The 12,262-nt window shown below is 40.3% G+C and overlaps 1 protein-coding gene across 3 annotated transcripts in view; it reads right to left on the bottom strand.

The window, feature by feature from the left end:
* Veph1 (ventricular zone expressed PH domain containing 1) overlaps nt 1-12,262 on the bottom strand; it is a 228,165-nt gene that overhangs the window by 198,779 nt on the left and 17,124 nt on the right. For all 3 annotated transcript variants that reach the window (XM_052180394.1, XM_052180395.1, XM_052180396.1), the window contains exon 3: nt 8,542-8,716. In XM_052180394.1, coding sequence (XP_052036354.1) covers nt 8,542-8,716 — 175 coding nt within the window. The remainder of the gene's footprint in view (nt 1-8,541; nt 8,717-12,262) is intronic.

Raw genomic sequence — 12,262 nt, 5'->3', positions numbered from 1 at the left:
TCATGGGATGCCAGAGCTCGATTTTATAGTTTGGTGCTTAATTGACTTCACAGTAGTGGCAATTAAACTGACAAATAATAAGATCATATGATTGATTTTTATTTAATTTATTCTCTAATAATATACTAGGGAGCTCTTTTTGTTCTTTTGAAAAATATATCAGGACATAATACATTTCTTAAATTGTTTTTTAGTCAGTTAAGAAGCAGCATGACTAAGTGTAAAAACCTTAACTAAAGCAACAGTGTATATTGGTTTGTATTATTATTGGCTCCTATGACTATGAAGGTATCAGGTTCCTGATCCTTGTGGCTCCATCAGTTTGAGGAGCAGAAGAAAGTCACAGGCACTCAAGTCAGAAATCCAGTGTTTAAATTCTGGCACCACCAAGTATTGGCTTACCAATGAGCAGGTGCCCTCAACTAATCGCAAGTAATCCTCACACTTCTTAAGTTATCTATCAAAACAAAAATCCCTCCTCAAACAGAATTTTAAAGTAGATATTGTACATAAAAAGTATTTTCTGGCTCATCCACTCACTTTTGAAATAAGACATTTCTTAAAATATTTTAATCACGTCTCATGTGCTAAAACATAGATAAACAAGGGAACAAAAAATAAACACAAAGGGATGAGCCGATGAGCCTTTGGATTATTGTGTTTTAAGATCAACATGTAGACAGTCCAGGCTGGCCAGGGTTTCTTTACCTCACAGCAACATCTGCTGGTGAAAATTTGAAGGTGCAGAGTGACAGGCACCAGCTATGAGCGAGACAGCCTCTTGGCCACACGGAAGTCCTTTTCTCTCCATTTCTGGAACCATGATTGGAAAGACATCTTACCATGGTATGTTAAATCTTTTCCTCCTCATGGTAATATTCAGGTGGGATATTTGTAATAGGATTTCAATTTAAAGAATGAAACTTTACTCTTTCCACAGTGAAAATCAGTCTGTCTGTGGCAATGTAAAATTAGTAATTCCTTATTCTGTCAAAAGAAATCTACAAAGAATATTAAAAACAAAGAAACACTGAATACCTTCCTTTAAATTAAAACTAAGACAAGGATAGTTGTGCACAGTGACTCGGGTCACTAGATGAAAATATATGGGTGGCATATAATAGTGTCCCTATGGTTCCTGTTACTACATGTGTGAAGAAGGGCTAATAATATTCCCCTAACTGTGTGTGAGGTAGTAAAACTTGGACCTTTTTTAAAGCAATAATCATGTCACAGATTGTATATGTGTATATGTATATGCATATGCTTGTGTGCAAGTGCACACAGCTATGTGCGTGTCTAGAGGCCAGAGGAAGGCATCAGGCATTTCCTTGGATCACTCTCTGTCTTTTCCCTTTGGTAAGGTGTCATCTCTGTGTGACTCTGTCTCTGCTTCACACGCTCCTGATGTCACAGGTGTATGAAAGACCATGGTTAGCGTGTTATATGGGTTCTGGGATGCAAAATTCAGGTACTGTGGTTACACAGGTTACACAGCAAGCACTCTTAACCACTGAGCCATCTCTCCAGTGCCTGTCACGAATGTTTAATGGCTGAATATTCTCTAGGCATTATGAAATTCAGTGAATGGATATGGTTCTGCATCCAGTAGTTTAATATGAACTTAGTACATTGCAGATACTCAACTAGAAGTGGGAATAATGGTACTAGTGACCGGAAGAAGAACCTGCTATCAGCGGGCTAAACAGGTATTTTATCTAGCTAAACGTCATGGGCCACGTGAGGAAAGTAGTTACTGCCATGCATGTGCCGAGCAAGCTTTCTCCGTTTTGTTTTTTTTTTTAGACAAATCACAATTTAATTTTTTGAATTTTGTCTCACATAGAGAAAGAAATGAGGTAAATTTATCATAATTAACTGAACAGTCTTTTCTAGGTTGTTTTCAGCAAGTCAGAAAAGAATCTGTACTCTTGCTGGGCCAACAGTGTGTTTTCTCAAAGATTTTCTACTTAAATTTCAAATCATTTAAAGTCATCTTGTGGCTTGTGCAAGGGGAGTGTCTAAAAATTCTGTGGACAGAGAAGTGCATTTCCAGCCTGACCTCTGATTCAGAGAGGCAAAGAAAGGGCAACGTTGCATGCAGATTTAATAGCAGGGACAGGCGTAGTAGCGTCACCGAGTTACAAGTCAATTATTTGCAAAGAGCTTCCTCATGGGCCCATGAATAATCAGGTGAAGCTGAAGACACTCACATTTTATAAGCCTTTTATAATATTGTCAGTTTCATGGGTGAAAGATATGGCACCTCACACTACACTGACCCCAGGGTGCATTTCTGTTTTCTGATACAAGGACCAAGATCCATTGTCACACAGCAAGAATGAGTCTAGAGAATTACTCAGGAGCATGGACAACCCCTCTGATGTTACGTGATATAAAATTACACATGGTGTAACTTGGGCAGAATGTAAATTCACTATTCAGTGACATCTTTGATTTAGTTTTAATCCAAAGACCTTATATTACGTGTTTTCTTTCATTATTATCATTTTAATCTAGGTTTAATTATGTAGATGTCCTTTGTTAAAATAAGAGTGTTACTAACTACTAATTAAACACTGGAAAAAGCTGGAGTTTCACATTTTGAATTTAGGTCTTTATTTTATCTGAAGTTAATTTCTGTATGCTTTGATATAGGCAATTATTTTGGCACCATTTACTGAGTAGTCTATTCTCTATTGCAAAGATTTCCCACTGCATACTGGATTTCCACGTTGCCTGGGTTTGTGTTTGCCCTCTCTGATACAGCACAGCACTGTATTTTCTCTTTTTGCAGCACTACTATGCTTCAGGAATTGCTATGACTTCACAGTCAATTCTCCTTCTTTAGAGTTCTTTGAGCTCTCTGACTCACTTTATCTGACTCATAAATTTTAAAATCATTTTGTCTCATTTCGTCAAACGTTCCATACGTATTTTATTAAAATTTCACTAAATTCATTGAAAATTTATCTTTGCTACACCAGTTTCCCATCCATGAAGATGGTATAGCACTCCACATCTTTGTACTTTATATGACTACTTTCAAATGATTTGTAATTTTATTATTAAGTCATTTATATAGTTTTCTAGGTGATGTGTATAAATCATTATACATAATATTTTCATTCCTGTATGATTGTAAATGAGTATTGTAATTTATTTTGCAGTCTAGGCTATGCTCTCCAGTGTCATACTTAATAGAAATGACACAGTAGCATCTTCATCTTTTTCCTGGACTTAGAGGCATGCTCCTACTCACTCACTATTAAATAGTCAAATACCTTTTTCCAAATCAAGGTAAGGAAGTTCTCAAAATTTTCTAGTTTGACTTGCTTTTTAATCTTCTAAGACATGTTTATTCATTCCACGATCCTCTTCCTTTTCAGTGTTTTACTCTTGGGTAATTCAAACCGGAAACTATTTTGTATTCCTGCGATGAATCCAACTGGGTCATTATGTACTTTATAAAATGGGTTAGCAACAGTTCCTCAGTTACAGAATATATGGAGGAACAATATGAATCAATAGGTAAGCTCTAGTCTGCACTCAGTAAATGTTACATAGTTTCCTCTAAGCCTCCCTAGAGTTGTTTTCCTAATGTGTTTGTTCCTGCTGTGAACACTGATGTCCATGACTAGGACGAATGTGTGCTTTCCTTTCTGATAATACTCTTTGTTTGGGGTTGGTTTGTGGCTACACCAGACTTGTAGAATTAGATGGAACATATACTTCCGTATCAATTATCTGGAAAAATCAAGACAAGATTCTAATCATCTATTCATTGTATCATTTGTTAACATTTTCCAACAGAGCTGTTGGGACAGGGTTTTTTAATCCTGGTGGCAGAATTAAAGACACCAGTGTAAACTGATTTGCTGTTATTTAAGTTTGCACGTCCTTAGTACCTAGTGGTTAAACACTCTGTACCTTTAATTTTTCTTCCAAAAGAGGATCTTTTTACAATTCTCCTTCTTATTATGAAAATTCATTAGATACGAAACAGGTAAATGGAATGTAAACAATGTGTGTAAAATAAGTTTTACACTTAGATTTAAGGTAAATACTACATATCTATCTGGTAATAAGGAAAAGTTGCAAAGCTTGGCTTAGAATTATTCAAACATTTTCCTTTAGGGGTAAATATACAATCCCATTTCATAGGATTTCTCATAGTTGAGTTATAAATATGTGAGGAATTTGATTTGCAAAATAATATATTTTGGAAAATAGAAACAATGGACACTTATGATTCAAGTCTAAGTAAGGGTAGACAACACCAGCAACCGAGGCCCTGGCCTCATGTGCTCACCCACTGAGCTGGAGTTTTGAAGACAAGAGTCGCATTGTCCAGGAAATTTATAATTGATAAGGACTTTGGAATAACTGCGGACACATTGAAATGCAAGTCTTGGCCTGGAAAAGCATTGAGCTGAATTCCTCGGGGGAGAAAACAGTAAGTTAAAACTGTAAGTACCATGGAAAGATCAACTTAAAACCCAGAATACTGAAGAAATTGTTGAATATATAAAATAACTGTGTGTGTGTGTGTGTGTGTGTGTGTGTGTATTAAAGAAAACTTTGGAGACACTGGCAGAAGACGAGAGCAGTGGAAATTAAAGATGCGATTGTGTGGCTAGCTGGCTCAAAGGTTGCATTAAGCTTCGAAACAGGGAAGGGCATTCATTCAAGTTCTCACAGAACTTAGATATTACGATCAGCCATGAACTACACACTGCATAATGTGCTGACAAGAAAACCAGAATTCAAGAGGTCAGCCCACAGGGAAGGGACCAGAGTGCATCTTGCAAAGTGACTCAGAATTAAGTAATCTTTGGCTGAGTCAGTGAACTAAAAGGGAGCCTACTTGTTATGACTGGAGAAGAGATGAGCTGTGAGAGATGATGCTCCGGCTTTGAAAGCTCATCACATCAGAAAGGCCCCAGAGGAAGGCTTTGGCTAAAGGTGAAAGGTCACAGGGAGAAAACAGCTAGGTCACGACAAGAACCAAATACTCCAGCAAGATGCAGGCTGTCATGATTGTTACCATCACCATCTTAGCTAATATATATCTAACTAGGCCATTGTCCAAATATCTCAATTTACACAGGAAGAAACCAATGCTCACAAAGATACAAGCACAACCAATACGCAGCGGAGCTGGGATTGCGCAGTAGAGGTGGCTCTGGGGTGAAATGTCAGGGTTAGTCTTAGTCAGCTGTTCATGTAAAAGAAGGCGAGGTGAAGACTGGTGGCTTCCACATAGTCCCTGCTCATTCACACAGCTGCCTGCACATCTTCGGAGGTCCACTGCTTCCTAACTGCACACTCACATGAGTCTGCTGAAGCCCACTGCCATCTCCTTTCTTTTCTGATCGCATGATCTCAGCAGACAACTGATGTGCACTGTCTGTCTGCAGTGAGGATGGATCAGTTCAGAACCGGGTTGCCAGAGTTGGACTGGAAGCAGAAAATGTGACTGGATACGGACTTTGTGTAACTGGTGTTCATAATGATGTGAACTGGATGGTGTGAAGGCCTACGCTGTGGGACATAAAATAAAGCAACACACTAGAAGGGTGATGATGAGCTACAGCTTCTGGGAACACCACTGAGGTCCGAGTCAAGTCAATGGGAAATCAGATCTACTCATGGGCTTCCAGTCATGGACCAACAAAGAGTTGCTCCTCTTCTTTCTCTCTGCTCCACTTCCCACATCTTTCTTTTATTTTTCTTCTTCCTTCTCTTTTTTACCCTTTCCTTCCTCCTTTTCTTCTTCCTTCCTCCTCTTCTTCCTCTTTGTGTTTCTCCCCACTTTCTTCTCCTTTTCCTTTCTCCTCCCTTCTTTGTCTTCTTCATTCTCTTTTCCTCCTTCTCTTCCTCCTCCTGTCTTCTTCCTCTTCCTCCGTTTCTTTATCCACTCCATCAAGTCACATATATCAAGGTCTTCTGCTCCTTAAGGTGTTACTACCCAGTACAACGGGATAATAGGGTTTCTGCTCTGCAAGTCTTACAAGTAGCACTGATCTAGTTAGCACAAGTGGATTAATACAGGATTTGTGATCAACATTGTCTGATTTTATTACTATAATGTTATTGTAAGCACTGACACTGAACAGATGGCTGCTAACCTTTTCGTGAGAGTAGAAGTCCTTGGGAATGAAGAAGAGGATACCACAGATCAAAGAAGACAGTCTAACAGTGAGAAGAAACTACAGGTAATGAAGAAAGACGCGCCAAGGAGCTCATTAAAGCTACTCACGGGGAGTATCAACTGAAGCCTTGAAGAGCAAAGAACTCATTTCTCAAAATCCCTTCTGCTGTACAACTCACACGAGCCATGGGAGGGGCTTTATAGTCCCGCCAGCCCTCAAAGTCAAAACCCAGACTACCGAGGTCCAGTCAACCGTAGGTCAAGTTACCATTGATTTTATGGCAATTTTCACAACGCCGGATCAAATAAACCAAGTCATTTGTTTATTTCAGATGCTTGCAATGAATTTAGAGTGTATTTTGTGTATCAAAGATCTCTTTGTCATTGAAAAAACATTTCAAAAGCTCCAAAAGCATGAGCTAAGTTCCTGGCAGCTGGAAAAAGAGAATTCATTTTTCATATAAATCTATTGTCCACGTGTCTGCTTCCTACAGTTCTAAAATACTTGGCCTGTCTATAACTTTTATGAACTTTGTTTTCAAAAAAAAATGTTTTCAAGGTGGCAAAAATAAAAGCATAATTGTTTTTCTGGATGTGTAGCAAATTTAATCACATGTGAAGTAAAAATTGGCAATTTTACTCCAAGGCCAAAGGAAATTAGGAACAAAAGCACTAGCTAATGTTATTAATGGCAAATCTTTCCAGGGGAGCAAAGACTGATCAACAAACACGACCATCCACGGTACTCAGACCGCAAGTATCAGGAACATCTGATGCTTGAGCTCCAGGTGGAGACAATGCCTTGGTCTTGGCAGGCAGTAGGCATTCTGAGAATGGGGTGGTAATGGGTAATGCAGTAAGACAGGGTGTATGGAAAGATAGGATGGAACAGGGGCTATGGATGGACAGTTGCTTTTAGATGCCAAGAAATGAAAAATAATGCTTTGGTTTTGTTGTTGGTGATGGTGGTAGAGGTAGAGGGGTGTGTGTGTGTGTGTGTGTGTGTGTGTGTGGTTTGTGTCTGTGTGTGTGTGCGCGCGCGCGTGTTGATTTTTTTTTTAACAGTAGGGATTGAACTTCTTGCCTTGCTCACCTGGGTGAGAGGTTTACCACTGATCCACACATCTGGAAAGAGTGTACCCAGTAAAGTGGAGTGGCACCAGAAGTCAGCAACCTTCTTCAGGCCCGACTTCCAAGGTGTAACACCAGTAAGAAAGATTATTGTTCTCCCACCAGAGGCTGCCACATGGAAGTCCTGGTTGGAGAGCTTGTGGCTCCTGAAGCTTTAGGTGAGTAGGCACAGGAGGGCAGAGGCCGCCGCCATTCCGGCCGGGCAGCAGGGAGCTTCCATATGGACCCTTTTAGAAGCAGAGCCATGGGGAGGATACTACCAGTGTACCATGCTGGGAGGCCTGGCTAAAAGGTCATTAGACTATGAGCTAGCCTGGGTACTCTGGGCACAGAGTACACACAGGACATTCTTGTAGACTCCAAGAAACCTGGGACTAGAAACTAGGAACGTAGGAGCACTCTGCAAGACGTTGAGCCAGTGGGATCTGAATTAAGAGGCAATCGATGGGCAGGAATACCTGTGAATCTCATGCATTTTTATCAGTGAAGACTGGGAATACCTGAATGCACATGAAATCATTTAATATATTATCATCTGACCTGCCCTCTGTTTTATTTTAAAGCAAAACAAGGTTTCAGATAGGTAAGAAACAAAAACAAACAAACAAATAAATATACATATTATGTGTAGATTAGTTTGAGCTTCCCTTGATTCAAATGTAACAACAAAGACACCCTTATTTATTTACTTATTTTGGTGGTATTTAATGTACTTTTAAATCAATTTCAAGTCATTTGAGTTAGAGAAGCCATCACATGTTTTCCTGTGTATCTTATGTCTGTTTTGTTTTGAGATAAGATCTCACTATGTAGGTTGTCCTGGAACTCACTATGTAGCAAAGGTGTGCTTTGAACTCACAGAGATCCATCAGCCTCTGCTTCCCAAGTGTTGGAATTAAAGGTGTGTACCACCATGTCTGGCTCTGTGTATTTTATATAACCCAAGATACTTCTTACTTTTAAAAAAATCAAAGTAAAAGGAACGGGACATCTTGACAGGAATCATGGGTGACAGTACTCTGGATGAGAACCATAGGATTGGCAGGAAGTTCCCTTCTCAGTGAATATCAGTACCTCGTTCTATTCATCAGGTAAAGAAGAGGCTGACTCAGCCAGCCCAGGAGACATTATAGCATCTAGCAGCAAGAAAAAAATTGAACTCGTCCCTCTGTGTGCTAGGCTGTACTCATAGGAACCATTAAGCAGTTCGTCAGATTTCTGTTAAACACGTCCCCAGCTCAGTTCTTGCACTGTACCTTGGAGTATGCTCTTTACTATCCCTTCAGTGTGGTCAGCCAGCAGATCGGCCTTGGTGATGGCAGCCAGGGACAGGTAGTTGGACATGTTCCTACACAGCTCCTTGCTGCCTCTGTGGAGGAATTTCACTGCGATGGGGACAGCTAAGACCATCACAGGGGTCCGGTTGTAATTCTGAGGAAATATAAGAAGGCAACAAACAAGCAACTCATTGTTTGTTCATTATTCATTCACCTCAAAAATATTCACAGGGCTGCTAGAGTACAGCTGTGAAAACACAGGCCCTGCCCTGGCTACACTGCATGTGCCCCCCTTGGTGGTAGAGGAAGGCTTAGGGGCAGTCGATAGCATGAGTGAAAGGTGGGGGCCTGTAAGGGGCAGGGTGCTAAGGAGAACACATCCAGCCAGGAAGTGTCAAGAAAGACTTCTAGAGAAATGGATGCCTTAGCTGAGACTGAAGGGATAAGTTGGGGATAGTTGTGAAATAGTGAGGCAAAGACTGGAGTAGAAAGAGTCACTGTGGGAAGCACGGAGGTGAGGGGGAACATGGTGTACCTAGGGGACTGTGGGCAACTATGTATGGTTGTAGTGTACTAGGTGGGAAAATCGACAGGAACTGGAAAGGCCAGTGGGCACGTATATACTGGGAGGCTGGTGCATTTGAAACTAATCCCAAGGGTAACCAGGGATCAAAGGGAGAACTAGATCATCGGATTTATATTTGAGAAAAACAACCAAAGGAATATTGACAAGCTTGAAGTTCTTTTTTAGAACTAACCAAGGATGGATGGATGCATAAAATGTGAGATACACACACACACACACACACACACACACACACACACACACAAAACTATTATTCACTCATAAAAAAGAATGAAATATTTTTTAAAGATTTATTTATTTTATGGTATGTAAGTACACTGTCACTCTTCATACACACCAGAAGGGGGCATCATACGCCATCACAGATGGTTGTGAGCCATCCTGTGGTGGCCAGGATTTGAACTCAGGACCTCTGGAAGAGCAGTCAGTGCTCTTACATGCTCAGCCATCTCTCCAGCCCATGAAATAACTTTTAAGAACATGAATAAAAGTGGAGAGCACTGTAAGTGTAATTAGCTAGTTGTGGAAATACAAATACTACATCTTCTCACAAGTGTAGCTAAAAAGGTGATTTTGTATAAACAGTCTGGAAGGGGATTGAAGGAGATCAGATAATGGGTAGCAAAAACATTTGTATAGGACAATGCTAGTATTTAAAGCTTGGCAGGCGAAGTGATAAAAGTTCAAGGGGAGGAAATGCTGATTTCACAGTACAAGTATTGGCAGAAACACACTGCATTCACATACATCGAACACTACTATGTGTCAATTAAAAAATGCTAAATTTTTAACTAATGATACTTAAAGAAAAAATAAACATGAGACTAAAACCTGAAGGCATTCTAGGTCTTAAAATAACTCTATTCTTATTTATTTTGTGACTTACTTTATATTTCTCATAAATGCTGACATTGGTACTTAGTTACACCATTAGAAATAATTATAGATGAATATATATATACATATATAATACATATAATATATATTATATATATCACTCTTCATAGCACTTAGACTAAGAGCAGAGCTATATATATGCAATGTGTTTGAGAGCTGACTTTGCATCCTTTTATTATAAATAAATAATTATAAATAATTATTTTATTATTATTTTATTATAAATAAAAGGGGTTGATCTTTTCCTGTGTGAAATGCACTTCACATTCCACCCATAGGTTCTGCTTTCTACTACTTCCAACAATTCTAGGCTTTGGTAGGTCCTCATGATGGACTGTATAATGAATGAATAAAATGTACTAGGGCTGAGAGATGGCCACTGCCTGTCACCCATGTAAAAAGCTGAACATGATGTCATGTGCTAGAAATCCCAGCACTGGGAAGGCAGACACAGGATGATCTTCAGGGCTTGTTGGTTTGTTAATCTTGTCAAAGTCAGAGTTAGTCAGAGTCCCAGTCTCCAAATATAAGGGCACAGCAACAGAGGAAGACACCCAACATCAACCTCTGGCCTCCACATGCAGGCACACACAGAGACATACAGACACACAGACATGTACAAACATGTACACGTGCATACACCATACATACAGGAGTGGGACGTAGGAAAGAAGAAGCAAGACAATGTGGATATGTGGGATGGCTGTCACAGAGAACACAATGTGGTGGGGAGGGCATGTGACAGAAAGCAGACTCTGGATTCCACCCCGGGCTTTGCCACCCCCTTGCTGGCTGAACACAGGGATGTCACCCAACTCTCTAGATCCTCTGTAATGGTGACTGTCATCACATTTTCCCTTCTACCAGTCTCTGACAAATAGGTCTCACGGCAGACACAACATCAACTGACTGGCACAAGAAGACTTTCCAGGCTGCTAAAGGACCAATGACCTTGAAGAGAAGGTCAAGTAATGACTGCCCTCCAAACAGGGGGGCACACTGAGCAACTGTCTGGGTTTAATCTGCATCAGATTACGCTCATTAACGGGAGGCCAGGGATGGTGGGCAAGGGTGGTGGGATAGACACTCCATCAGTAAGTGTGAATGTCCTTTTTCTTTAGTAATCAGTTTCTGGGTTTCTGGTGGGGATAGCCACAAGACTGTACACAGCATGTCCCACCTTCCCTGCAATCAGCTGTGGCTGCGTGCAAAGCAATAAGGAAAGCTTAGCATGCTCAGCTCCGAGGCTACTATTAGCTGATGTGACTTAGCTCTCTACTCAGTTTCCTCTTTACATCTCGTTGGAACAAGGACTTGGTAACAGGGACTGAGGCAGCTATCCATGACCATGAGTTAGAAACTCTGTGTAGTACAGAGAAAAGGGGAGGAGGGGCTTCCACATTTGCTCTAGACTGACATTTCTGAATTGTTTGCTGAAAGATAAAAAATGCCCTGCACAGCTTAACTGACTGGACTTTGTCACAGCAGGTGAGCCTACATTTTGTCTGGAACAGGGTTAGTCCAGAACCATTTTCATTCTCGAAGTATCTTTAGTAGCTTAACAGGAACGTTATGTCCTTAGGCAGTATGGAATTTAGAATTTCACTTAGCACAAACCCTATAATAAAGATCAAAGGAGGAACATGAGGCCAGGACTGCCACGCTGCTGCAGTGTCTCTGAGCGCCATTGTGATATCTTAGACATGGGGCAGTTGGATCAGAGAGGATACTAAATGGGAGAAGACGGTGTCTTGACCCTTATACCAACCAAAACAAAACAAATTCCAGACAAACTGCATATCTAACAGTAAAACACAAAGTAATAGTGAGTGAGGAACACGGTCATTGTCCCCAGTGGCTTTGGGACAGTGAGCGGCTCCTCAAATCTAACTAAAATATTACCATAAAAAAGGGAATGTAAAGTGGATAAAAATAACAACATCTAGTCCAGTGATATTCTGAGGAATGGAAAGATAATCTAAGAGATGGATAAAATGTGTGACCCGTTTATTTAACAGAGGTCTAGCCATAAGCAGAATATATACAGACAAACTTCAGTCAATCAAAAAGGCACAGGGCCAAAGGAGAAAACAGACAAAGGATTTGAAAGGATGCGTCCCAAGTAAGGATGCAGAAATTGAGCAAACTTCTGAAAACTTGCTCACTGTCATTCAAATTAATTTTGATCGGGGACCATCCACACAGCCTGGCTCACTG

The sequence above is a fragment of the Apodemus sylvaticus genome, chromosome 4 (genome assembly GCF_947179515.1).
Source record: "Apodemus sylvaticus chromosome 4, mApoSyl1.1, whole genome shotgun sequence".
Classification (NCBI taxonomy): Eukaryota; Metazoa; Chordata; class Mammalia; order Rodentia; family Muridae; genus Apodemus; species Apodemus sylvaticus.
This window is presented reverse-complemented; position numbering and strand designations above follow the sequence as displayed.